Below are 27,984 nucleotides of genomic sequence, written 5' to 3' on the forward strand. Positions count from 1 at the left end.
AGACACTGTATCCACAACACAGAAATGAGGAAGCAAGTTGAGTATCGTTGGGATAAGGGAAAAATTGGTGGCATGATAGCAGAATACAATGACATATTGAGATGTGTTTTCTTAAAGAGAGGGAATGCAGTTCTTATTGTTGGGAAATGGCAGAAAATAAGATGCTACTAACTTGTAAAAACAAATGTCCACTATTTTCATAGTAATATGAAACAGAAATCATCAAAAGATGCAAAAGGACTTGAGGAACAAGCCAATTCAGATCTAGATGATGAAGATATGGATGGTTTGGATGATGAAGAAGTATCATTAGGAAGCTTGGATGAGGAAGATTTTGGGGAAGTGATTGGAGAAGAAGGTGGTGTGTTCATGGATGAACCAGATGAGACACAAGGTACTATCCATACATGCTGTAATATTGCATAGTAAAACTTAATTTACAGCATAGGTACTTTTTTTAACCTGATATCAGTGAGATGAACTCCACAGAAAAGCTATGTAAAGTATTTATTAAAATCTTAATATAAACCATGTACTTGTATCTGATGGTACTCAACTTCATGTACCTTCTCTTAACTATTTACTGGACAGTAAATATTTGCATAAGTGCTTAATATGTTTAGTGAGTTTGTCAGGTAATAAGTAAATAAATGAAAATTAACGAGTAGATGAGAATACACACTAAACACCGGTTCTATTTTCAGATCTTGATGATGAAGCATTTGAAGGTAACTGCATTTTCAAACTTCCTGTTGTTTGCACAAATCTATAATCAGTAACCACATTGAGATTTTAATACAGTGCAAATCATTTAACCAGAAGTACTCTTGCATGATACTTTTTCGTGTTAATATACAGAGGTTGACAGTGCAGCAATCAAGAAAAATAACAAGTCTGGTAAAAGGAAAAAAGGAGAAGACTTGGATTTTGCCAAATTTGTTACAGGTACAAAATAACTTTTGGAATTTATTAGCATTCTATATGTTTAACTGGTCTGCTTTGTAAAAAAATTGTATCTTTAGGGTTATTCTAAGTTGGAAGAACATCGCTGGGATTTTTACTCTCACTAATTTCACTTCTCCTGAATTACAAATTATGCTTTCACCAATGTCAAGATATTATTTATCCATGCAGCCTGACAGTGTGTCAACATGTCCGTGTGGAGGCATCAGGAGTCACTGGATAACAATCTGAAGTGTGAATCATGGCTGATTATAGTTCCCTAATCAAGTAGTGCTGATGTTCTTATGGCTAATTGAGCTAAGTCACTACAATGCCCTAATATTCACATTCAAGTCTTTGTTGCTTCCAGTTTTGGCTTCTCCAACCTCTGCTTGCCCGCTTCCAATGCTCTATCCTATATAAACTTTAACTGATAAATTCCAGTAGCTGCATCTTGTATTACACTTGTATCTCATTTCCCTATTATTTGTTTCTACCTTCTTACAGCATGATTCAAAATCTTGACCTTTTATGAATCATTCCAGGACTTCACCACACACTTCTACAAGCTCCTAATTCTATGTGGCAGTGCATACTATGCATCCTCCCATTCAACTATTGTGAGAGTCTTCAGCTGCCTGCACCCTACCATTTAGAGCGTTTCTTACCATTGCCACCCTTCAAAAGCCTGCTCACAAACTGGGCAGAATTTTGCCCTTGATGGGCAGGCAGGCCCGACCGACTCGGCGGCAGGCGGGCAGCTGATCGCCGCCGAAACGGGCCCCGCTGCCATTTTACTTGGGCGGGCCAATTAAGGCCCACTCAGTGTGCCGCCTGACGGGAAGCGCCATGTGCTCCCTGTGCGGACGGGGGGGATTCCCCAACTGCGAGTGCTCTCTTTCGCACGCATGCGCATGAAAGAGCGCACATCTCCCTGAGGCTAAGTGCTGCCTCAGGGAGAATGCTGAAAGGCTGTGAAACATTAAAAATAAAAAAAATCATTAACATGTCCCCCTCATGTGAAAATGTCACACGAGATGGGACATGTTAATGAAGTACACAAAAACTTTTAACTTTTTAAAATCCGAAATCAAACCTCATCCCGCCACTGGATGAGGTTTGTTTAAAAACTCACTTACCCGCCTGCCTGTTGGGCCTGTACGCCAAGCCGAAGTTCACACGGGCCCCTCAAAATCCTGGTCAATTGGTGACTTAATGGCCTTAACAAGGCCTTTAATTAATGGCGGGCGCGCGTCGCGCTGCATAGCGCGTCCGCTGACCTAGACATCGCGATGCCACGCGCTGACGTCAGGAAGCTCGCACGACATTTTAAGCGCTGACAGGTGGGCTCCGCCACCTGCACATCAGCCAGAAGATTCAGCCCACTGTTTTTTACAGTTTCTTCAGTCACGTCCCATAATTGTTCTGCTTTTTCAAAGTCTGTTTCTATCTTGGGAAAGTGTTAACCACAGCTTGCTGAATTTACTATATGCTTTGACTTTGAGCAAGAAGGGAAATCTTAGATTCTCTAGTCAGTGATTAATTAGTCAATCTACTGAGGGAGACACTTATGTAAGAAAAAATGATCTTTGCACTCCCAGGTTAGGATGAGGTTGGTGGGGCCAATTCTCTGATTGCCATGCAGTTGGTGTTGGAAGAGTATTATTCTGGGTGAGGATTGGGTTATATTCAGCCGAAATGGGGATATCTGACTGACACTCAACATTTCAACTTTTAAAAGGAATATTGCATTTTGAGTAACATAACTGAGTTACTTCTATAGAACCATATGTCATCATGATTCATCACCTTTGGAAGAGGTTGGGGCAACAAAATGTCAAAATTCTCTCAATAGTGATTGAAACAGTCACTCATTTTCTTAATATTGGCTTGCTTGGTTTTCTTACATCCAATAACTGGAAGAAAAAAATAACCATATTGGGCCTCTATATTTGTAAATACATGTTTTTGGATTATATTAGCCCTTATATCAGAGCAAGTGGGAGAAGTGGTGACTTTTATGAATTGACGCAAGTAGTCCAAAGTTTGCATATTTTATTTGTTTGACCTCGTACATCTCATTACTTTGTCCTATTTGCTATCACTAGCATGGAAATGCAAAATTGGTTTGTATGATCTTTCAGTTCCATGCAGTGTAAATAAGAAACTTAAAGGAAATTTTTGGGATTTGGGAGTTTTAGGTGCATTGGATTGTTATGTGCATTTCTGTAACTGAAGCTGAAGATGGTTTTTATTGAGTGGTTGGTTACTTTTTAAATATCCTAAAATGTACGCATTGTTGCAGGAAAGAAACAGAAAAAGGGTTTTAAGGATGACTCTGCCATGTTTGCTGCTGCAGAAGAGGTGAGTAGTACACTGTCCTTTTCATAAATTATTTAAGATGACATTGTTAGATTATAACAGTCCTGCTACACTTGACTGTAGTTCAGGCAATTATTTAATATGCATGTGTAAATTGCTCCATTGCTTTGTAATCAGCAATCTTCCAAGAAGTGTGAGTATTCTTGTAAGTTATTTAGAACTCAAGAAAGTCAAAGTGCAGTTAAATCGAAATATGCAAGGTCAAGAAATAATTGGTGCCATTTAATGAAGCAGGGGTGAAAAATTATTTTGTTGCAATGGGTTTTTGCAGTGCTTTAAATAAACTTATTTTGTCCCTTTACAGTTTGGCTATCTGCTGGATGAAAATGCTGGATCAAAGTTTGACAACATTGGCATAAATGCAATGGCAAACAAAGATAAAGCAAGTAAGTAACTGCTATCAGTATAAAGAGAAAAAGCGAAGTACTTTGCGTCAATAGTAATAACTTGCAATTTTTGACTTAAGCATACAAAAGTTGTTCTCTCCATTTTTGAAATCTTCAGTATAACACGTTGAAAAGATTTTATTTACATCCGTGAAAATCTGATTCCATCCTTTTGATCTTAATTATTCTGTCAAGATATCACATTCTCCCATTGGCTAGGTACTAACGATGTAGATTTATCCATTGTAGAAGCTTCGCCATTTGGAATTTTAACGGTGGCTCACTACTGAGTTTCAAACATGTTATTTCCCCAGGTGTGAAGCAGCTACAGTGGGAATCTGATCGTGATGCTTGGATCAGAGGCAAAGATGCCCAAACACTACGTAAGCAGAAGAAGAAATTCAAGGCCAAGAAACTGCAAAATAAACAGAAAAGATTTTTAAACAAGAAGAGATGAACAGTGTTTACGAAAACAGCTGTTGTAAAACATTGTTCCTTACCTCCCTCCCAAGTCAACTTTTATATATTTAAACTTTGTACTTACATATTTACTGGTTATGTTTGTTGGACCAGGTTTCCTGATCCTGTTCTCGAATTCCATAAACTCCTGCCCATTCATTGGATTTATAATAAACTGAAAATTGTAAAGAAATTTATTTTGAATCAAATTATAAAATGGATGTCTGAGTATTTTTGGTCTTTAAATCACCTAGCATCAGAAAAAATTCCTCTGTCCTGCACTGCCTTCTCCATCTTTAACGGCTAAAGTGTTTTTTAAAAAAAACTTTCTTTTTCAAAAAAAGAGGCAAGTGGAAGAACATGGTTATATGTGTGAAGAAGAAGACGGCAGTACATCAATTATTCAAACATCCTGCAAGTGCTAATTGTAAAGCACATTAGAAAAGTCGATAGCTAGAAGTTCAAGCACATCACCATTCATACCAAAACTAAGCTGTGTTTGTTCTTCATAGAGATTGACATATTTTTCCAATTTATCTTGGTTATTTGTGTTTTGCTCTCCATAAGTACATGCTGTTTAAGTCTAGCTTTATAAATTCAACTGAATTTGAGTGATTTATAACTGGATTGAAGAGTTGCTTTCGAAACTTTCAAAACATTTACAATTTTACAGCACAAATTCATCTTTCTAACCTGGTCTGAACAAATAGGACAGTACTCACCTTCTAAAATGGAAGGAAACCTTCTATTTACTGTATGTCTGAACTCTGGGGGGGAAAAAAAGGAAGTCAGTGCGGTTTAAAGCAAAGTGCAGCTGAGATGAAATATTGTACAAATAGTCAACCAAGAGCAAAAGCTTTTAACTTGCCTTTGGAAAATAGATTTGATAGAGGTATTCAAAATTATGAGGGGTCTAGACAGAGTAGATAGGGAGAAACTATTCCCACTCATGAAAGGATTGAGAACAAGAGGACACAGATTTCAAGTAATTGGTAAAAGTAGCAAAAGTGACACTAAGAAAAAAATTTCACATAGCAACTGGTTAAAGTCTGGAATGCACTGCCTGAGTGTGTGATGGAGTCAGGTTCAATTGAAGCATTCAATAAGGGAATTAGACTGTTATCTGAAAAGGAAGAATGCACAGCTGGTGCAAACATGAGGGGCAAATGGTGTCCTGTGCTATAACAATTCTCTGATTCTATGGAACCCTTCCTTGTTTTTAGGGGATACATAAAACAAAGTTGTCAGATCTGAATGTTAAATTTTCACGAAACATAGAATGAAAACTTCTACAGCTGGGAAGGAGCAGGGTGTTAATAGTTCTAACATGAAATCAAGTTGGGACTGTTCTTGGAGAAGAGAAGACTGAGAAGAAATTTGATAGCGGTGTGCAAAATCATGAGGGGTCTGGACAGAGTAGACAAGGAGAAACTGTTCCCATTGATGGAGGGATTGAGAAACAGAGGGCACAGATTTAAGGTAATTGATAAAGAAACGATGGCACCATGAGGAAAAACTTTTTCTCACAGTGAGTGGTTAGGATCTGGAATGTCCTGCCTGAGATAGTGGTGGAGGCAGGTTCGATTGAGGCATTCAAGAGGGAATTGGATTATTATCTGAAAAGGAAAAATTTGCTGGGCTACGGGGAAAGGGCATGGAGTGGCACTAGTTGCATTGCACCTTCAGAGGGCCAGCACAGACATGATGGCCCGAATGATTCAGGCTTGCCCAACCCCAGGCCGGTTTGTGGCCCATGAAACCCCTCAATGTGGCCACTGGGGTGATTGTTCAGAAAGCCAGTCAGATGGGTCAGTGAGGTTGAAGATTTATTCAGGGGCTGCTCCTCCAATCAGACAGGTCCTTTCCCGCGTTTGCTGCTAACAGGCTCCTAGTCACTCCAGCCACTTTCACCCAGCTCTTGGCGGGCACCGCTAAGCCTCAGGCTTCGCTCCTAGTCTCTCGAGCTCTCAGCGCACCTACCCACCCTCAACCACCCTGCCGATCTGGTGAGGGAGGGTATCTGTGTGTGAGAAAGAGGGGTGAGTGTGTGTGAGAGAAAGAGGTTGTGTGTTTGTGTGAGGGAGAGAAAGGTGTATGTGAGAAAAGGGTGCGTGTGAGAGGGAGAGGGGAGAGTGTGTGAGAGAGACGGGTGAGTTTGAGAGAGGGGCGAGAGTGTGAGAGAAAGGGGCGAGTGTGAGAGAAAGGAGCGAGTGTGTGTATGTGGGAGAAAGGGGTGAGTGTGTGTATGTGGGAGAAAGGGGTGAGTGTGTGTATGTGGGAGAAAGGGGTGAGTGTGTGTATGTGGGAGAAAGGGGTGAGTGTGTGTATGTGGGAGAAAGGGGTGAGTGTGTGTATGTGGGAGAAAGGGGCGAGTGTGTATGTGGGAGAAAGGGGTGAGTGTGTATGTGGGAGAAAGGGGCGAGTGGGTGAGAGAAAGGGGCGAGTGGGTGTATGTGAGAGAGAAAGAGAGGCGAGTATGGGTGTGTGAAACGGGGGGAGTGTGTGTGTGTGAGAGAAACGGGGGGAGTGTGTGAGAGAGAAAGAGGGGCGAGTGTGTGTGTGTATGAGAAAGGGGCGAGTGTGGGTGTGAGAGAGAAAGGGGCGAGTGTGGGTGTGTGAGAGAAACGGGAGTGTGAGAGAAAGGGGCGAGTGTGTGTGAGAGAAAGGGGGCGAGTGTGTGTGTGTGAGAGAAAGATGGGTGAGTGTGTGTGTGAGAGAAAGAGGGGCGAGTGTGTGTGAGAGAAAGGGGCGAGTGTGGGGGGGGTGTGTCTGTGAGAGAAAGGGGGCGAGTGTGTGTGAGAGAGAGGGGCGAGTGTGTGAGAGAAAGAGGGGCGAGTGTGTGAGAGAAAGAGGGGCGAGTGTGTGAGAGAGAAAGAGGGGCGAGTGTGTGAGAGAGAGGAGCGAGTGCGTGTGAGAGAAAGAGGGGTGAGTGCATGTGAGAGAAAGAGGGGCGAGTGCGTGTGAGAGAAAGAGGGGCGACTGCGTGTGAGAGAAAGAGAGGCGAGTGCGTGTGAGAGAAAGAGGGGCGAGTGCGTGTGAAAGAGGGGCGAGTACGTGTGAGAGAAAGAGGGGCGAGTGTGAAAGGGGTGAGTGTGTGAGAAAGGGGGTGAGTGTGTGTGAGAAAGAGGGGTGAGTGTGTGTGAGAGAGGGGCGAGTGTGTGTGAGAGAGGGGCGAGTGTGTGTGAGAGAAAGGGGCAAGAGTGTGTGTGAGAGAGAAAGGGGCGAGAGTGTGTGTGAGAGAAAGGGGCGAGTGTGTGTGAGAAAGGGGCGAGTGTGGGTGTGTGTGAGAGAAAGGGGCGAGTGTGTTTGTGTGAGAGAACAGGGCGAATGTGTGTGTGTGTGAGAAAGGGGCGAGTGTGTGTGTGAGAGAAAGGGGGGCGAGTGTGGGTGTGTGAGAGAAAGGGGCGAGTGTGGGGGTGTGTGTGTGAGAGAAAGGGGCGAGTGTGGGTGTGTGTGTGTGAGAGAAAGGGGCGAGTGTGCGTATGTGTGAGAGAGGGGGCGAGTGTGGGTGTGTGAGAGAGAGAAAGGGGGCGAGTGTGGGTGTGTGTGAGAGAGAAAGGGGGCGAGTGTGGGTGTGTGTGAGAGAAAGGGGAGTGTGTGAGAGAAAGAGGGGCGGGAGTGTGTGAGAGAAAGAGGGGCGCGAGTGTGTGAGAGAGAAAGGGACGAGTGTGTGTGAGAGAGAAAGGGGCAAGTGTGTGTGTGAGAGAAAGGGGCGAGTGTCTGAGAGAAAGGGGGCGAGTGTGTGTGTGAGAGAAAGGGGCGAGTGTGGGTGTGTGTGTGTGAGAGAAAGGGGCGAGTGTGCGTATGTGTGAGAGAGGGGGCGAGTGTGGGTGTGTGTGAGAGAGAAAGGGGGCGAGTGTGGGTGTGTGTGAGAGAAAGGGGGCGAGTGTGGGTGTGTGTGAGGGGAGTGTGTGAGAGAAAGAGGGGCGCGAGTGTGTGAGAGAGAAAGGGATGAGTGTGTGTGAGAGAGAAAGGGGCGAGTGTCTGAGAGAAAGGGGGCGAGTGTGTGTGTGAGAGAAAGAGGGGCAAGTGTGTGTATGTGTGTGAGAAAGGGGTGTGTGTATGTGTGAGAGAAAGGGGCATGTGTATGTGTGTGAGAGAAAGAGGGGCGAGTGTGTGTGTATGTGTGAGAGAAAGGGGCGAGTGTGTGTACGTGTGTGAGAGAAAGAGGGGCGAGTGTGTGTGTACGTGTGAGAGAAAGAGGGGCGAGTGTGTGTGAGAGAAGGGCGAGAGTGTGTGTGAGAAAGTTGGGTGAGTGTGAGAAAGAGGGGCGAGTGTGTGTGAAAGAGGGGTGAATGTGTGTGTGAGAGAGAGGGGCGAGTGTGTGTGAGAGAAAGAGGAGCGAGTGTGTGAGAAAGAGGGGCGAGTGTGGAAGTGCGTGTGTGTGAGAGAAAGAGGGGCGAGTGTGTGAAAGAAAGAGGAGCGAGTGTGTGAGAAAGAGGGGCGAGTGTGGGGGTGTGTGTGTGTGAGAAAGGGGCGAGTGTGCGCGTGTGTGTAAGAGAAAGAAGGGCGAGTGTGTGTGTATGTGAGAAGGGCGAGTGTGCGTGTGTATGTGAGAGAAAGGGGCGAGTGTGTGTGAGAGAGAGGGGCGAGTGTGTGAGAGAGGGGCGAGTGTGAGAGAAAGAGGGGCGAGTGTGTGTGAGAGAAAGAGGGGCGAGTGTGTGTGAGAGAAAGAGGGGCGAGTGTGTGTGAGAGAAAGGGGCGAGTGTGTGTGAGAGAAAGGGGCGAGTGTGTGTGAGAGAAAGAGGGGCGAGTGTGTGAGAGAAAGAGGGGCGAGTGTGTGAGAGAAAGAGGGGCGAGTGTGTGTGAGAAAGAGGGGCGAGTGTGTGTGTATGTGAGAGAAAGAGGGGCGAGTGTCTGTATGTGAGAGAGGGGCGAGTATGAGAGAAAGAGGGGCGAGTGTGCGTGTGTATGTGAGAGAAAGAGGGACGAGTGTGTGAGAGAAAAAGGGGCGAGTGTGTGTGTGAGTGAGAAAGAGGGACGAGTGTGTGTGTGTGAGAGAAAGAGGGGCGAGTGTGTATGTGTGAGAGAAAGAAGGGTGAGTTGTGTGTGTGTGAGAAAGAGGAGTGTGAGGGAGGGGAGGTGAGCGTGTGCGCCTGGGTCAATCCCAGTCTCAGGGTTCTCACTCTTCCTCACCCCCAAATACCAAAATGTACTCTCAGCCACTCACATCGAGTGAGGGTGAGTGAGTGAGCTGGACACACTCTCACCCTTTCACGCTCTAATGGTCGTCTTTATTGATTACTTTTTTTAAAATTATGAATTTATTGTTTTTACATTTCTTTTGCTCAGCAATTTGTTTCTTTTCACACATCAGCTTTTTTTTTTGAAATTCATGTTTAATGTTGTGTCACACCTTATCTTTCTAAAATTTGCTTATTGGCCCCCAGAGTGAGAAAAATTAAAACGTGCCCCCCCGCCCTGCCCCCCTCCCCCCACACGAAAAGGTTGGACAAACCTGTTCTAAATGCATTTATCTTTGTACTTTAACTTGATATTTTAACAGAAAGTACAAATAATTAATCTACCTGAAAAGAGAGAAGGTGCATGTTTACAGGGATAAGGCAGGGGAGTGGGACTCAGTGGAATGGTCTTTCAGAGAGCCAGTACAGACTTGATGGGCCGAATGGCCTCCTTCTGCACTGTAAAGATACTGTGAATCAATTATTAGCTGAACAAAAGTGAGTCAGTCCTGCTTTACAGTGGTTAAACTATGAAGGAAAATGTTGGGTGAATGTAGCAGTTATCCTTACCTTGACTGGCATTCATCCTACGAAACAGCCAGTACGCTCCAGCTACACCTGCAACCTCCATGAATAAAACTCCCTTAAAAAGTCTTCTTGCTAATGGTTCCATCGTTCTAGATGTCGTTCTTAAAGAGAAACGGGATTCCAGCTTATGTGATATTGTAGTTTACAAGGTACGAAAAAGGCTTGCATTCATATAGTCGCTTTCACGTCTTTGGATATCTCAAAGTACTTACCAGCCAATGAAGCACTTTTGAATTGTAGTCACTTGTAATTTAGGCTGTGTAACAGCCAACTTGCTCACATCAAGCTCCCACAAAACAGTAATGTGATAATGATGAGATAATCTGTTTTATGTACTTATTCTTACAAAGTATAAGAGAATGCAGGTGTTTTAAAATTGTCATTTGCAATACACCTTTTCCCTAATGGTGATTCGGATGACAATTCACAACAGTAACTGTGGCTGGTCCAAGTTATTTAACGATCTTGGCTGTGCCATAAACGAACATAATTTTCCATGGTGAAGTTGAGAGAAAACGAAAGCAGATTACTGTAGGTTAAATCTCTGCAATATACCAAAAGCAGCACTGAAACTTTAATTTCTTCGGTATGATTTGACAGTCAAAACGGTAAACTAGAACATGCCTCAACAAATCTATATTCAGTATCAAAAAGCTGTTTTGACCCAATAGATATTCTTTTCATTAATAAGGAACACTCACTCACTCTTTCAGAACCGCTTTATCCAATTCAAGGTCACGGGGAATCAGAGCCAATCCCGACAGGCAATGGGCACTAGGCAGGGTACACCCAGGACGGGATGCCAGTCCATCACAGGGCACACACTCATAGACACACACTAATAAGGAACACAACATTCCTTATACCCTGGCCTTACCTGATGGATGTCTTTCGAACGGGATCTGTTTTAGGTAACTTGCAATGTCGCTAATTATATTGAAAATTTCTCCACACTTAATTCCATATCCTCTAAAGCAACCAGTGACTTCTTAAAAGAAGCAAACATGTCACCAAATAGATGCACAGGAGGGTGCTCACCCAACAGAACCTACAGTTCTCTCAATCTGTTCAACAATTTTCTTTTAAAACGTTTCCAGCTTTTTTCGTCTACAACCCATTGAATAAAACCGGATAGTGAACTCCTACTTGCTCAAGCCACACATGTTCCGCACCTGCTGGATGATGAATTCACTTAAAAAGCCTCCCCTTGGTTCCAGTTCCTCCTCAACCCACAACAATGCTCTTAAATTTTTCCTTATTCAAGAAAATTTTAATATCAGTCACTATCTTTGCTGTGAGAACACTGAAGTCAGCCCACCGGAAACTTCATATCTTAGCCTCTGCTCCTGCTCTCCTCTCGATCAGCTTGCTCAAGTAGAACTCAACAGTGTGTAACCATGGTATCATCTTCAAACTTGAGCTGAGCTTCAAATTTCACTTCAAATGTGGACTTCTGCAATGCTGTTCTCACGAACTCTTCAGCTAACCCTAAGACAAGCTCCAACCTTGTCACACACATCCTGCCCAGAGCTGATTATTTCTCACTTAATCACACTGGCTCCCTAGCTCCTGAAGTATTGAAATTTCTTTGCTCATTTATAAATCTCTTCATAAGAACATAAAAACTAGGTGCAGGAGTAGGCAATTCAGCCCCTCGAGCCTGCCCCGCCATTCAATACGATCATGGCTGATCTCATTTCGGCCTCAACTCCAATTTCTTGCCCTCTCCCCATAATCTTTCAACCCGTTACTAATTAAAAATCTGTCTATCTCCTCCTTAAATTTATTCAGCGTCCTGGCATCCACTGCACTCTGAGGTAGTGAATTCCACAGATTCACGACCCTTTGAGAAAAGTAATTCCTCCTTACCTCTGATTTAAATCTACCATCCCTTAGCCTAAAACAATGGCCTCTCATTCTAGAATGCCCTACAAGGGGAAACATCCACTCCATGTCTACTTTGTCTATCCCCTTTAGCATCTTATATACCTCAATTAGATCTCCTCTCATCCTTCTAAACGCTATCGAGTATAGGCCTAAACTGCTCAATCTCTCCTCATAAGACTAGCCCCACATCTCTGGAATTGATCTCATGGTCTTGCTACACCCCTACCTCTGCAGCCGAGTCATCTTGCAATCTGCTTTTCCAACTGTGTTCTATTTGTTTCTTCCCCCTCTCAAGCACTTTAAGGATTCACAATCCTGCTCCACTGAATTTTCTTCCTAAATCTGAAACCTTATTTAACCTCACCACCTTCAATGGCACCCTCAAAAACATTTTCTTTCACTACTTTCAGCCACAACTCCAGAACTCTTCCCAACTCCTACTTGGCATCTGGCATTTTGATACATTAAAAATGTTGGTTGTTATAATCTACAAATGTATACCATATAGTTGCTACAAAAGAATGAGCAGCTGGTAATGCAATGCCACAAGAATAAATTCATTATCTACAATATGAGAAAAAAGACTAACAATTTTGCACATTATGAACATACTTTATTACTGTATCTAATTCTATCTGATTATCTACCACATTAAAGCAAGGACAAATGACTAGGTACTGAGTTATTAGTGTCCCACTTTCTGACCAACTTCTCAACTCACAGTGGCCAGGCAATCCTCATCCCATCACCACAAGCTGAATATCTCTTTCAACCAACCAGTATGCACCTATAGCCTGCACAAAGACTGAATTCATGGCCTATACCCACTCACTGAACCATCAATATCCAGTTCATACCCAGAAACATTGAATCTTCAGTACCTGGCCTGCACCCAGAGACTCTAACCTTCAGTTCCCAGTCTGTATCCAGAGATACTGAACCCTCAGTACCCGTCCTGCATCCAGAGAATCTGAACCCTCAGTACCTGCCTGTACGCAGATATACTAAATCCTGAGCACCCTGCCTGTATCCAGAGACTCTGAATCCTCAGCACCCTGCCTGTACCCAGAGATACTGAATCCTCAGCACCCTGCCTGTACCCAGAGTTACTGAATCCTCAACACCCTGCCTGTACCCAGAAACACTGAACTTTCGATATCTTGACTGTAACCAGAGATTCTGAATCCTCAGCACCCTTCCTGTACCCAGAGACACTGGATTCTCAGTACCTGCCTGCACCCAGAGACACTGGATTCTCAGTACCTGCCTGTACCCAGAGATACTGGATTCTCAGTACCTGCCTGTACTCAGAGACACTGGATTCTCAGTACCTGCCTGTACTCAGAGACACTGGATTCTCAGTACCTGCCTGTACCCAGAGATACTGGATACTCAGTACCTGCCTGTACTCAGAGACACTGGATTCTCAGTACCTGCCTGTACTCAGAGACACTGGATTCCCAGTACCTGCCTGTACCCAGAAACGCTGGATTCTCAGTTCCTGCCTGTACCCAGAGACATTGGATTCCCAGACAAAAACAGAAATACCTGGAAAAACTCAGCAGGTCTGGCAGCATCGGCGGAGAAGAACAAAGTTGACGTTTCGACTCCTCATGTGACCCTTCAACAGAACTAAGTAAAAATAGGAGAGGGGTGAAATATAAGCTGGTTTAAGGTGGGGAGGGGGGGGGGGGGAGGAGAGAGGATTCCCAGTGCCTGCCTGTACTCAGAGACACTGGATTCCCAGTACCTGCCTGTACTCAGAGACACTGGATTCCCAGTACCTGCCTGTACTCAGAGACACTGGATTCTCAGTACCTGCCTGTACCCAGAGACACTGGATTCTCAGTACCTGCCTGTACTCAGAGACACTGGATTCCCAGTACCTGCCTGTACCCAGAGACGCTGGATTCCTAGTACCTGCCTGTACCCAGAGACACTGGATTCCCAGTACCTGCCTGTACCCAGAGACACTGGATTCTCAGTACCTGCCTGTACCCAGAGACACTGGATTCCCAGTACCTGCCTGTACTCAGAGATACTGGATTCCCAGTACCTGCCTGTACTCAGAGATACTGGATTCCCAGTACCCTGCCTGTACCCAGAGACACTGGATTCCCAGTACCCGATCTGAGACACAATAGACCCCGGAATACCCAAAGCCCGGGATGTTGTCCTGGCACGCGCCCCCCCCCCCCCCCACGCCCCCGGTTCCGGTTATTTTAATGACGTGCAGCAATTCACAAGCTCTCACCTTGCAGGGTCATCCCAGCAGGCGAAGCCGATACTGAGTCTGCGCGCACGTCACTCCCGCGCGGGACACCGTAGACAGTTGGAAGGTGCGCGTTTGCACTATTTCGAATCCCCCCTGTGCTGCCAAACCCCAGCCTCCCCTCAGAGAGCCCTTTTGTCAGACCTGCCTTCACTTTCTCAATCGGTGTATCTGGTCCTGGATTAGAGCTCAGGAAAAAAAATCACGAGTTAGGCTAGTGACCTTTTAACAAAGATCTTACCAACAATGAAGCCCCATTCGTCCCATTTTACTTCACCCACCCTGAAAAAGGCCCCTGCAGATCCCCCCCTGCCGCCCCCAGTGCAGCAGGGAAAAGCTTCATCAACATACCCAGGATACGGAGATTTGCCTCCAGATCTCTCCATGGCAGCCCGCTGCCTTCTAAATCAATCTTTGTTGACCATGCCAGCATCCTGATATCAGTCCTACAACGTGTCTTGCGTTAGTTTGAGCTGATGTATGTTTGACCCAGTGTCATTTAAACAAGATGTTTTTATCTCATTTAAACGTGAACCGTTCCCATTTACCGCCTGACACCCGGCACCATCTCCTCTCAGGCTCCGCATTTCCAAGCTGAAGATCCTTCGGCAAACACGAACACAATTCGATGGTTATCAGTTACAAGTTAGTTGAACACTCCCGTTCTTTTAGCATAAAAGGCTTAAATATTAAATAAAAGGCTTCTCGTGTATTTTCCATCTACGGATCATAATTCAATTTTAAGAGATGAAGGAAAAAAAAACATCATATTTCGGTAAGATGGATTTAGTGTAAATGAAATGTTTATCTGCTGTATCCATGGATCTTTCTTGTTTATTGTGAGTTGAGGGGTGGTCCAGCTTTAAGCCGGCTGTTGGGGGGGGGGGGGGGGAGCGGGGCGGATCAAACCCGGTGGATGAAGATGGCGGAAGACACGTCTCGGTACCTGAGCGGGGATTATTACCCCCGCAAATTCGGGCCCAAACCCGATGTGGTGCCCTCGGGGGTGACCGAGAGGAAGATCTCTCCATTCGCCATCGGCCTGGACAAGCCGGATATGGTGGCGGTGGACGTGGTGAATGTGAAGGAAGGGGAAGGTGAGAGGGAGCATGGGGAGGGGGAGCGGTTGGTAGGGGGGAGGGGGAGCGGTTGGTAAGGGGGGGGTGGGGGTGAGTGGTAGGAGGGGGGTGGTTGTGGGCATGGTTGGTAGGAGTGAGGGGGGGGTGGTTGGTGGTCTTCTGTGCCCCCCCCATCACCCACCCCACCCAAATCATCAGGCTCTCTCCCCACAACATCACGCTCTCTCTCCCCCTCCCCTCCTCCTCCTCCTCACCACCAGGCTCTCCTCCCCCCAACCCCACCTCCTCACCAGGCTCTCCTCCCCCCAACCCCACCTCCTCACCAGGCTCTCCTCCCCCCAACCCCACCTCCTGACCTCACCAGGCTCTCCTCATCCCCCCACCACCACCACCCCCACCTCCACCACAACCCCCCACCCCCACCCTCCCCACACACCCTCATCCACCGTCATCTCTCCTCACACTGAGCCCACACTAGGCTGCCAGCCTTCTCTCTCCTCTTGGAAACCAAGCTTGGTTTGCCAACTGCCAAACCCAATCCCCTCTGTACAAAGAGAGACTACTGTGGCCAAGATCCCCACTTCTCGTCTGCAGCCTTGCATTACTGGACTCTGCTCTCCGAACCTCACTGCTGCCTAACCCACAATCTACCTTTCCTGCTTCACCATCCTAGACAAAAAAAAAGCTTGTCTTGATCAGAGAACTCTATGTTGAATGCTCACAGAAACTCGGCTACAAAGACCATGGATTGTCTCTGCCATGCCTGTACCTTGTTCTTGACATGGCAGATGGAGGACGGATGTTTCTTTCAGCCCAGGGGACACAGTCTCAGAATAGGAGGTTGACCATTTAGGACTGAGACAAGAAGCAGTATCTTCACTTAGAGGATGGTGAATCTTTGTAATTCTCTTACCTTGCAGGGCTCTGGATGCTCAGTCATTTGAGCGTATTCAAGGCAGAGCTTAATAGATTTGTAGGTGTGAAAGATATCGAGATATGGGGATAGTGTGGGAAAATGGTGTTGAGGTAGAATTTCAGCCATGATCTAGTTGAATGGCTGAGCAAACTCAAGGCCGAATGGCCTTCTCCTGTTCTATTTCCTATTTTCCTATAAGCATCAAGAAAACTGTGGTTATGGGATATTTCTACCCTTGATCATTATAAATAAGACCTTGCTGGAAATGGTTAGCAAATTCTGCTATCTTGGGTCCAAGGTGACAGACAAAGTGCCTCTTGACACAACTCAATACACACATAGGAAAAGCAGCTACCACATTTGGCCAACTCAAACGTACATGAAATAATAACAAGCTGACTCTTAGGACCAAGATGCTGGTTTATGAGGCCTGTGTTCTCAGCACCTTGGTGTATGACTGTGAAACTTGGACAACATACAGCTATCAAGAAAGGAAGCTTAACAACTTATATCTTCACTGTTTGCAGCGCATTCTGGGCATCTCATGGAAGGAAAAAAATCATAAATATGGCAGTCCTGTCCAAGGGAAATCTCCCAAGCATGTTGGCATTCATCAAGCAGAGGCAACTTTGCTGGCTAGTGCTCGTTTGCAGGCTACAAGACTGATAGCTACTCGAGGATTTTCTGTATGGTGAGGCAGCCGAAGCCAGAAGACCAGTAAGACACCCAAAGCTCTGCTTCAAGGATGCTTGCGAGCATGACATGAATTCCCTAAACGTTGATTTTTGCCTGGGAGACACTAGCCAACAACAGAGAGAAATGGCAGCATTGCTTTTGGACCAGCATGTGCCACCATGACCACTGATCGTCAGTGGCTACAGCAGCTTGGCAACAGGCACCAACACTGAAACCAACAATGCACGGCAACACTTGGTAATCATTTCACATGCAGCAGTTTGTCTCTTTGCCCATCAGCACCTTATGAACCTACCTCATCCCTAACATTTGATTTGCTGCATGTCCATCATCTTATGTAGATGGAAGGATCCTGACGAACAACTAGATACCTAGCATATTATCTTGAATTTGTATCTCCTGATTACCAATCCTCCTGGAAACAGTTTCTCTTCATTTATTTTGTCAAAACCCTTCACAATGATGAACAACTCTATTAAATCTCTCCATAAACTTCTCTAGTCTAATGAGAATAATCTCAGCTTCACTAATCTCTCCATAATTGTAGCTCCCCGTCCCTGCTTTCATTTTAGCAAATCACCTCTGCAGCACCCACCCCCTGCCCCCTGCAAGGCTTTGTAATCCTAAAGTGTAGTTCCCTGAATTGGACATAGTATTCCAGTTGAGACTTAACCAGTGATCTAGCAAGGTTTATCAGTTGGTTAACATACTGCCATTACAACCAAGGGACAAATTGATGGATTGATGCAAAAAGTTCTCACCAAGCCGCCCATAGTTTGAAACTAATTTGGCAGTCCTCAATCAAAGATCAAAGGATGATGACTGCACAACCTGAGAATGTTGGAAGCTGGATGATGAACTGGGTTAGCATACTGTTCTTTGCTTTTATGATCTTAGTTTGAACGCGAACCAGACTAATGGGATGAACATTTCTCCTTTAGCCGTGAGTGGCTGTGCTTTCATGGAATGCTTTGCTGTAGAGATTATTGCATCCTTTTAATGAAAACCAGGTAAATATTTGAAGAAGAGGAAAATGAAATCCCATGGAGAGAGTGCAGGACCGTGACATGAGTTTTGGATTGCTCTAGCAAAGGGCCGGCTCAGGTACAATAGGCTGAAAGTTGGCCAGTTGTTCCATAGACTTCTATAGATCTTGCATTAAAACAGTCTGGGGAGTTGCATTTAGGTTCTTATTCAGCAGAAAATTAGGTATAAATTTTCACTGTTCCTTGGGTAAACTGTGAAGCAGGTGTAGTGAAATGGGAAATGCAAGGTCAGCCATGATCGTATTGAATAGTGGAGCAGGCTTGACTGGCCATATGGTCTATTCCTGCTCCTATTTCTTGTGCTCTTGTATACAGGTTGGAATTGGAAAAGTAATGTTGTGAACTGAGACACAGGGCTGGGTGAAGTTGCAGAAGTAAGGAGTGAGTTGTAGACTGAATAAAATTGTCACACCACAACTAACAGCACAGACTGAAGATTAAATCTGGGATCACTTTAGGCTGCAATGCACAGCTATTCGCTATGCAACTGTTTAGACATTGGAAGAGCTGCAGAAACTGATTTTATAAAATAAATCTTTTATAAACTCAAGAATTTGCCACAAATATGTGATCTGCAGTGAATAATCTGTGTCATTGTCTTGGTATGACTAGATACAATGTTTCACATTGTGGCATCTACATTAGTAAAGACACCACCACTGAGTGAAAGCACCAGGGTTTATAAAGAAGACTATCAAGCAAACATTGGGACACCACCATATTACTGCTTTCATGCAGTCTTTTTCTTTGCTGCTGTTGCAAAAATGCAAAATGCACTGCTGATGTTTTCAGTATATAACATTCCGCCTGCTTTGAAAAGCAGGAAAGAGAAACCAAATGGGAAAATCCAAGATTACAATAAAAATTCCTCACATTCAAATAAAGGATTATTTGTGGCGCTTTAAAAAGAAAGTTTGTTTATATTGTATTTAATCTGTTTTTCTGTTTGATATTTTCCTCTTAGGTTCTTTTAAAATGACTTAAGCAAATCTTTGTACTGCTTAACCAATTTTTTCATGATCTTCCAGGTCACAGGAGAAAACAGGATACCAGTACTTATCTTTTGGTAAGTACAACATTTAACAGTGTCCAATTTTTCTCCCTTTTCTTTAGTCGTACAAAACTTGTGTCAGATAGGTTGTGGCTATGTTGTCTGAGGAAATTTACATGGAAATGATGACTTGATACCCAAGAGCACCTCTGTCTCTTAACTGATGGCATCTGACACTGCTTTTTGTGTGTTAATTAACTGAAACTTTGAGTTAGTGTTTTCAGTTAGTTTCAGTTTCTTGAGTACAGATGTAGTTTTGAAATCTTTCCTGTTGATGGGAGAGTATGGAAGGGAATGGAGCAAGTGGGGGTTTGCTGTTTATAGGACGGACACATGAATGGTTCTGGAGGAGCCTGGAATATTGGCTGCAAAGGTATGATTTGGTGAGTCTGACTATGTCATGTTGTTGCTTGACTAGTCTGTGGGACAGCTCTCCCAATTTCGGCACAAGTCCCAGGATGTTAATGAGAAGAACTTTACAGGTCCAGCTAGCCTTTGTCGTTTACTGTGCCAAAGTTTATGCTGGGTGGTCAGTCTGGTTTTATTATTTGATTTCTCTGTAGCCACTTGATAAAATTGGATGGCTTGCTAGTCCATCTCAGAGTGCACTTAAGAGTCAACCACGTTGCTGTGGGTCTGGAGTCACATGAAGATCAGACCAGGTAAGGACTACCAGTCCAGTAGTTTTGAAGGTCACCCTCACTGAAACTTAACTTTTTATTCCAGATTTATTAATTAAATGAATTTAAATTCCACCAGCTGCTTTGATGAAATGGGTGTTCCTGGAATGTTAGTCTTAACCTCTGGAATCTAGTTCAGTAACATTACTACTGTGCCACCATCCCCTGTAGATGGAGTAATGGATGAGGGGGAGGTGAGCCACTTATGGCTGCTGAGCAAATTACTGATATAGCAGTTCAGTGGAACAGAACGGTTACAGTTTTTCTCAAACTCTGCAATGGAGCAAAAGCATTGGCAGAGCTCAGTTATTCATCTGCACCTTTAAATGTGTGTGGTATTGAGATATGGAAAGAAAATGGTTACTGAATGTAAAATGAATAGTATGAACAAATAGTTTTAAAGTTTTGTTGCTTTATGGTACTTTCTGTGCATGTGACCTAAGAGCATGTTGCTGCTTGGGGTTTTCAGCTTTGACGAAAGGTTAATGAATAGATAAAACATGATTGATTAGATTAAAACATTAGATTGATTAAGGGAACAAATAGAGATCCAGTACCAGAAATAAAAACAGAAAGTGCTGGAAATACTCAGCAAGTCTGGAAGCATCAGTGGACAGAAACAGAGTTAACGTTTCAAGTTGTATATGACTCCTTTTTGGATTTTTATTTTATTTATTTATATGTATTTTGCTTTTATTTATCCAGTACCAAACCTGTTGCATTGCCATGAAATCTGAAGCAAGCTCACCACTAAGCAAGGGAAAATATCTGGTACCTCTGTCTTAGACCAGATTACCAGAAGTAGGAGCTATTTGGGTATTTACCTAACAAAGGTTGTAAAAGGCAGCTAGAGATTTGATCATAAACTGAAGCAATCCTAATTTGACTTTTCACTCTGATGTTCATCTATACCTATTGTTCTTAAGTGTAAGGCTAGTTTTGTGCTGGGGTGTTTAGGAGCTCCATTGAGGCTTCTGCCTGTTATTTTTCACCTGACTTGGAGTCCCAGGATTAAAAGTACATGTATAACCTGGTTCGGGCTTACTGCTAAACTTTTTCCATCTCAAGCTATTTATAGGATCAGATTTTATAGTCAGAAATACACAGTAGCAATGTTTAATACTGTCTCTCCATCCTACATCAATATTATGGTAAAAACCTTGTAAGGGAGGTGTTATCTTGCAACCATTGCGCACCTTTGCGAAAAGCCCTTCCATAAAGCTCGGATTAAGTAATTGGTGAAGAATAAGAGTGATATGTGGCATTAAACATGACCACCTAGACCATTGAACATAACATAAGAAACAGGAGCAGGAGGAGGCCATTCAGCCCCTCAAGCCTGCCTGGCCATTCAATTAGATCGTGGCTGATCTGCCCCAGGCTTCAACTCCTCTTTCGTGCCAGCTCCTCATCGCCCTCAACTCCCAGATATTTCAAAAATCTATCTACCTGCTTTAAATACTTTCAGTGATCTAGTCTCCACAACTCTCCCTCATTCTTCTAAACTCTAATGAACAAAGGCCTAACCTGTTTAGCCGTTCTTGATAAGCCAACCCCTTCATTCCAGGAATCAGCCTAGTGAATCTCTTTTGAACTGCCTCCAATGCCAGTATATCCTTGCTTAAATATGGGGACCAAAACTGTACACAGTACTCAAGGTGTGGCCTCACCAACACCCTGTCCAGTTGTAACAAGACTTCCCTATTTTCAAACTTTAACCCCCTAGCAATACTGGCCAAAATTCCATTTGCCTTCTTAATTACTTGCTGCACCTGCATGCTAACTTTTTGTTTCTCATGCTGAAGAACACCCTTATCCATCTGTGCTGCACTTTTTTGGAGTCTCTCTCTATTTAAATAATAGTCTGCCTTTTGATTCTTCCTACCAAAGTGCATGACCTACATTAAACTCCACCTGCCAAGTTTTTGCCCACTCACTCAACCTATCTATATCCCCTTGAAGATTCCTTATATCCTCATCACAACATGCTACCCAACCTAATTTTGTATCATCAGCAAATTTGGACACATTACACTCTGTCCCTTCCTCCAAGTCATTAATATAGATAGTAAATAATTGAGGCCCTAGGAGTGATCCTTGTAACACACCACTAGTTACGTTTTTCCAACCTGAAGAAGACCCATTAATCCCGACTCTGTCTTCTGTGTGTTAATCAATCCTCAATCCATGCTAATACATTACCCCCAATACTGTGAGCTCCTATCTTGTGCAATAACCTTTTACGTGGCACCTCATCAAATGCCTTCTGGAAATCCAAATACACTATATTAATCCGTTATCAACTCTGCTTGTTATATCCTCAAAGAACTCTAGCAAATTTGTCAAACATGATTTCCCTTTCACAAAATTTCGTTGACTCTGTTTGATTGCGTTAAGCTTTTCTAAGTTTCTGCTATTTCTTCCTTAATTATGGACTCTAGCATTTTCCCAATGACAGATATTAGGCTGACTGGCCTATAGTTTTCTGCTTTTTGTCTCCTTCCCTCCTTGAACAGGGGTGTCACATTAGCGGTTTTCCAATCTGCTGGGACCCTCCCAGAATCCAGTGAGTTCTGGAATATTTCAACCAATGCCTCCACTGTCTCCGCAGCCACTTACTTACTTTAAAAACCTTGGATGCAGGCCATCAGGTTTTGGTGACTTGTCTGCCTTTGGTCCCATTAGTTTGTCAAATACTTTGTCCCTCATGATAGAGACTGTTGCAAGATCTTTCCTCCCATTAGCTCCTTGATTATCTGATATCTTTGGGATGTTTATAGTGTCCTCCACTGTGGAGACCGATGCAAAATATTGGTTTAAGCTATCTGCCATTTCCCTGTTCCCTGTTATCAATTCTCCAGTCGCATCCTCCAAGGGTCCCATGCTCGCTTTAGCCACCCTCTTTTTGTATACCTGTAGAAGCTCTTGCTGTTTGTTTTTATATTTCTTGACAATTTACTTTCATAATCAATTTTCTCCCTTTTTATTAGCTTTGTAGTCATCCGCTGTTGGTTCCTAAATAAAACCACATCATGAACTAACATGGTAAAGTGTCAACACACTGAAGGCAAATGTCTGTTAATATGTGGTGAATAAATTCTAAGGTTACAGACAATAGGTATGTGACTGTGTCATATATACAGGTTGGTGCCTACCATGATCAGGCTACTGTTGTACAGAGAGTCAAACAGTTGCACTTGAAGTGACACAATTATTTGGATTGATATGATGTGCATCTATGCTGTAGTTAAGAGGATGGTGGTGGCAATTCGATCAGATTTTATGAGCTACTCACCATGCTACCTGGAAGGGGGGTTGAATCACCACTCTAGTGTGGGCTCAAATTTGCACTTGTGAATTACTTAAAAATCAGTTAATTACTACGCACCTTGAGGCAGAACAAGACAGGTTCATTTAAAATCTAGTTGGTTCCAACATTACAAAACAAGTGAAGAGAAATTGGAATCAAAATAATGTTCTGTTACAGGCTGTGTAATCTACTTTGTGATTTGGGTAGGTCTACAGTACTCCAGGGCAGTATTGATTATTAACCGTTTAGTCTGGCTCAGTGAGGATACCTGATGGGGAGAGACCTGTTATTGGAAGTTAACGTTCTTTCCATTCAGCTCAAGATAGTCCCGGAAGCCAATTTCTTAATGGGTAGGTCGTTCTAGCTGGTTTAGCTTCACCAGTGTGCGCTGCAATAGTAAGCTGCATTATTATAACAAATAAGCTTCAGCATCCTACAGTTTGCTGCTGCCAACTTGCCCCTATGTTCTCCAGTCTTAGAATATTTACATACAAAATGAATGTCCTGAACATGAGAAATTATACTTGTAAGGAATTGTCAGTTTATTTTGGAAACACACTGATGAGATTAAGTACAACTGTTTCCTTATTCCACACCATCCATATCCTTCTACTGCCTTCCTATTTCACTTTCTTTGGCCCTTGTAACAGAATTTGAATCTGACAATAAATATGATTTGCAACTTCAATGTTTGGTTTTTCCACAAAATCTTGACATGTTCAGTGTCAGGTAGTGATCATACAATGGGGGGAGGCGATGGCATTAGTGGTATTGTCACTGGACTAGTATTCCAGACACCCAGGGTAATGCTCTAGGGACCTGAGTTCAAATCCCACCATGGCAGATGGTGAAATTTGAATGGAGTTAAAAGTCTGATAACCACAAAATCATTGTCATAAAAACCCAATCTGGTTCACTAATGCCCTTTAGGGAAGGTCTGGTTTGGCCTACATGTGAGTCCAGACCACATAGCAATGTGGTTGACTCTTAAATGCTCTCTGGGGGCATCCCACACACATCCAATGGCTAAATTTTTTTAAAAAGTGACCCTATTTTTAAGGTAGAGACATAATCTTCATCTTCCTTCCTGTCTCTCTTGAAATCTTTAGTCACACACAAAATCTGGATTGATTATACGACAAGTATTATTGTGAACAAGACCCCAGAAAAGAGAGTTTCTGCAAAATGCTAACTTGTTTACCATTTTGTCTGTTGTCCTGCTTCATATCTCATGTGGCGACTGTTGTGTTTCTGTGTCTATTTTATAGAAAGTCACCAATCTCTCACAGAGGACTGGTTTATTTGAAGATACATTACAGGATAGCTCAGCATACGGATTTACTTCAGGGATTCAGCAACCATTACTCTCAGGGACTGCATAGCTGCAGTTCCTATGCACACACTGCTAGCTAATGGTCACATGTTGCTTTATACCCTGGTTACTTGCTTATTTCCATATTCCCTTAAAGTGATATCACAACATCCTTTTATTTTCCCAATAAACATTACATACATTAGCAACGAAAATACATGCAGTAGGGTGGTTGTGAAAACTACTTACACAAAAGATAGATCTCTGCTTAAGAATTTAAGAGTCTGTATGTGTATAGATGGCTTACTAATCCTTCTGGATCTCTATGGTATGACCTTCCTGAGATCTAGACTTGTCATTTAGATGTTCGTGACTTGTAGGTGTGTTGGCACCCTGTGTATTATTGGAGTGCTGTTTATTTTCAAGGTGGTCTTCCACAATTTCGCTTTCCGAGTTTATCTTTGGATGTGTTTTAGATGCAGTTGGAGTGCTGGGTGTTATACAGTTGTACAATTAGCTGGCTTCTGTTTCTCCTTAACATTGCCTCATTCAATGTTGTGGCCTCATAGGATCTAGGCTCACTGCATACTTTGGATACTACCGTGGATAACCAGGTAGGATGTATGTCATGAATCCTTTGTCCTATGCGCAGACTAGGTAGTTCCACACCTGCATGTTGGTTGTGTGCCTTCTTCATTCTCCCTTGTTTTTTGAGAAGTTCCTCCTGTGTTTCTGAGAAATTGGACAGATGACGACTTGGCAAGGTTGTCTTGCCTTCTGAACGTGATTTCCACTGGTGACAGTAAGCCCATATTTAAAGGTGTTCCTCTTAAGTGTAACATGGCAATACTGAGATCTTGATTTGTTTCACTGCATTTTATGATCAATGGCTTAACAGTGCGAACCATTTGCATGGCAAGACCGTTGGATCTGGGATAGTGTGGTGAGGCTGTCACATGGTTTATGCCCCATTTAGCACACATGTCCCTAAAAGGTCTGCCAATATATTGTGGCCCGTTGTCTGATATGATCTCTTCAGGTGCACTGAACAAACTGAATATTGCACTCATTGTGTCTGCCACAGACGCACTTGAGGTGTCCTTCAATTGTCAGATGATTGGAAACTTGGAATAGTAATCAGTGACTAGGAGAAAGTCATCATCACAGATAGTGACTCATCTGTTGCAATTTTAGACCAAGAGTATGATGGAGTCTTATGAGGGTATAGAGGTTCTTTATGTTGATGTGGTTGGTGACTCTGGTATTCTTTGCACATCCTCATTACCTTCTTTATCATCATCGATCCCTGGCCAATGCACAGTTTTACTGGGTGCCTTGTTCGCTTAATGCCCATATGTCTCTGATGTAACTATGATAATGTGCCCTGGCGAAGGGCTTCAGATAAAAGCATCTGTTTCCCTTTGATAATCATGCCTCTTGAAATACTTAGTTCATCTCAGTACGGCTAAAAACATATGAGGGTGTCTGTCACTTCTTGTAGTGTATCAGGACAATCTTCTACAATAAGTCTCCATAATGTCTTCAGTTGTAGATTATTTGCTGTTTCTTCCTGAAGCTGGTTGCATTTGTATTGACCAAAACTCATCAGATGAACATTGAGTACATCTTCTACTTTGATATCTACACCATCTACTTGTAGGTCTAGCAAAACCTCTGCAGCCTTTTTTTGATTTGCTAGCCTGCTCAGTGTATCTGAAGTAACCATTTTGCTACCTGATTTGTAACAGACCTTGAAGTCGTATCCCTGTATTTTTATTAGAAGTTGTTGTAGTCCGGGTGGCGCACTCGTCAGTGGCTTGCACCAAATCATTTCCAATGGTTTATGATCATTTTCCACAATGAGTTATACCAAATAATTTACCAAATAGTTTTGTGTGGAACATTGTGATGCCAAATACCAGAGTGATTATCTCACGCTCTATGTTCAAATAATTGGATTGTACTTGTGATAGACTTTTGAGGGCGAATGCAATTGGTTTGCCACCTTGCATAATGCATGCTCCTAACCCTTTTTGAGATGTGTCAACCTCCAAGACTGTCTCTTTTCATGGGTCGTAGTATTGTAGAATACATTTTTCTTCTCAATAAAAACAAAGTGCTGGAAAAACTCAGCTAGTCTGGCAGCATCTGTAGAGAGAGAAACGGAGTTGATGTTTTGAGTTGAATCTGACTCTCCTTCGGAACTCTCAGTTCTGTGAGGAGCAAACGCCTCAAACTGTTTGACTTCATCCACATGTCATGTCACATTCACAAGGTGGAATATTTCACATTCCAGTTGAATATTTTCCACTGTGGATCTGCAGCCTGGCCTATCTGTCCACTAACCTAGTGTACGTGCTTGCGCTTAGGCGGGTCCCTGTTGTTGCTACCAGTATGCTGCACGTAGGTTTTGTTTAGTTGTATCTTATTGTATCCTCTGGTCACACCTCCAGAACCAAGTTTCCTACATAGGTGAGTCCAATGTTGTTTTACACTGCATACCTTGCAAAAATCATGAAACACAGGACTGCTTTGCGGTGGGTGCAATAGTCCACACTTCCCTCATGGCTTGCTTGCTTGCTTTCTGCGTCCTGGCTGCTGCATCAATACTGGTAGCTGCACCTAATGCTCGCAAGTGGTGTTGTCCAGTCACAATGGCTTCGTATTTTCTGCTATCTTTTAGCATTGTGTCAATATCGTGACCTCTTTCTCCAAAAGATCGTTTCGTAAGGCTTCGATTGGCATAGAAGTTATAACCAGCTCCATTGAGACAGCATTCAGACAGCTCAGCTTCTGAAAAATCACAGTCCTTGCCCTTATCATGGCACCTGCTGATGAACTGATCAATTGATTCTTGTGGCTGTTGTCTGCAAGACATCAGCTCCAAACAGTGAATCCTGAAGTTCATACAAAGCTGTTCCATAGCTTAATGGGGACCTCCTAATCCTCCTCAGACAGGCCCGAAGTGTTGATTCTATACAACCCCTCCTTTCCAATGGCTATCTTTATTTTCACTGCTTATTTATCTGGTTCTGTGATGGATAAATCTAAGAAGCATAATTTCATCCTTTGGGAAGCCTAAATTCGGATAAGACATCTGTGGCCTTCTAATTGTTGGGGAATTTGGTGGTCATCTTCATGATGTTCCCTGCCTTTTACAGATGGTCCCGATGTGTAGGGGATTTGTAACCTCTCCACCCCCTGGAGAGGTTCACCAGTGGAGCTGCTGTGTTTTTTTTACCCTCTTCCCTCTTTTTTTTGGCTGCAGTTCAGGTTTTTCCCCGTTTCACACCTTTGTTTTTTGAGCAGGAGTGGCACCTGAGGATGTCTCATTGGCCCTGCAGCTTTTACTGCCTTGTCTGTGGCTCCTCCTATGGTCTTCAAACTCACATCACTGCCATCATGTTGTGTTTCTGTGTCTACTTTATGCAAACTGACCAATCTCTCACATAGGACTGTTAAACCATATGCCGGTTTGATTTCTTTGAAGATGCGTTACAGGATGGCTCAGTACACAGATTTTCTTTAGGCATTCAGCAACCATTACTCACAGACAGCACAGCTGCAATTCCTACACACATTCTACTCGCCGCTAGTCACATGCTGCTTTACATTCTGTAACTTGCTCATATGCATATTCCCTCAAAGTGATATCATAACAGTCACAAAAGAAGTCAGCAGCTATCCTGCAATTCAGTGGAAAAACAGTCAGCAATTGTGTTCTAAAACAGTAAATCCTAAAGCATCCTGGAAATGAACAATTTCATTATTTCTAACTACGGTTCAAATCAACAA

General features: G+C 43.5%; 3 protein-coding genes across 4 annotated transcripts in view; 2 read left to right on the top strand and 1 right to left on the bottom strand.

Moving 5' to 3' along the window:
* The window catches only part of cebpz (CCAAT enhancer binding protein zeta), a 32,310-nt gene extending 27,948 nt beyond the window's left edge, over positions 1-4,362 (top strand). The window contains exons 12-17 of the mRNA XM_078557298.1: positions 204-394; positions 705-728; positions 859-945; positions 3,248-3,306; positions 3,629-3,710; positions 4,025-4,362. Coding sequence (XP_078413424.1) covers positions 204-394; positions 705-728; positions 859-945; positions 3,248-3,306; positions 3,629-3,710; positions 4,025-4,167 — 586 coding nt within the window. The 3' untranslated portion in view covers positions 4,168-4,362. The remainder of the gene's footprint in view (positions 1-203; positions 395-704; positions 729-858; positions 946-3,247; positions 3,307-3,628; positions 3,711-4,024) is intronic.
* LOC144689860 (protein CEBPZOS-like) lies at positions 3,526-14,187 on the bottom strand. Of its 2 annotated transcripts, none has more exons than XM_078557309.1 (5): positions 14,082-14,187; positions 9,923-10,041; positions 4,892-4,936; positions 4,255-4,344; positions 3,526-4,125 (listed from the first exon to the last, which is right to left on the bottom strand). In XM_078557309.1, exons 2-4 carry the CDS (start codon positions 10,023-10,025, stop codon positions 4,259-4,261), a joined length of 234 nt encoding a protein of 77 aa, XP_078413435.1. In that variant the 5' UTR covers positions 10,026-10,041; positions 14,082-14,187; the 3' UTR covers positions 3,526-4,125; positions 4,255-4,258. The 2 variants fall into 2 exon arrangements, with proteins under 2 accessions (XP_078413435.1, XP_078413434.1); XM_078557308.1 differs by lacking the exon at positions 14,082-14,187 and adding an exon at positions 10,153-10,603.
* Positions 14,188-14,977: 790 nt separating this feature from the next.
* slc30a6 (solute carrier family 30 member 6) overlaps positions 14,978-27,984 on the top strand; it is a 148,721-nt gene continuing 135,714 nt past the window's right edge. Inside the window, exons 1-2 of the mRNA XM_078557300.1 lie at positions 14,978-15,196; positions 18,865-18,902. Of these exons, the coding sequence (XP_078413426.1) occupies positions 15,016-15,196; positions 18,865-18,902 (219 nt within the window). The 5' untranslated portion in view covers positions 14,978-15,015. The remainder of the gene's footprint in view (positions 15,197-18,864; positions 18,903-27,984) is intronic.

This window comes from Cetorhinus maximus, chromosome 14 (genome assembly GCF_964194155.1).
Source record: "Cetorhinus maximus chromosome 14, sCetMax3.hap1.1, whole genome shotgun sequence".
In the NCBI taxonomy this organism is placed as follows: domain Eukaryota; kingdom Metazoa; phylum Chordata; class Chondrichthyes; order Lamniformes; family Cetorhinidae; genus Cetorhinus; species Cetorhinus maximus.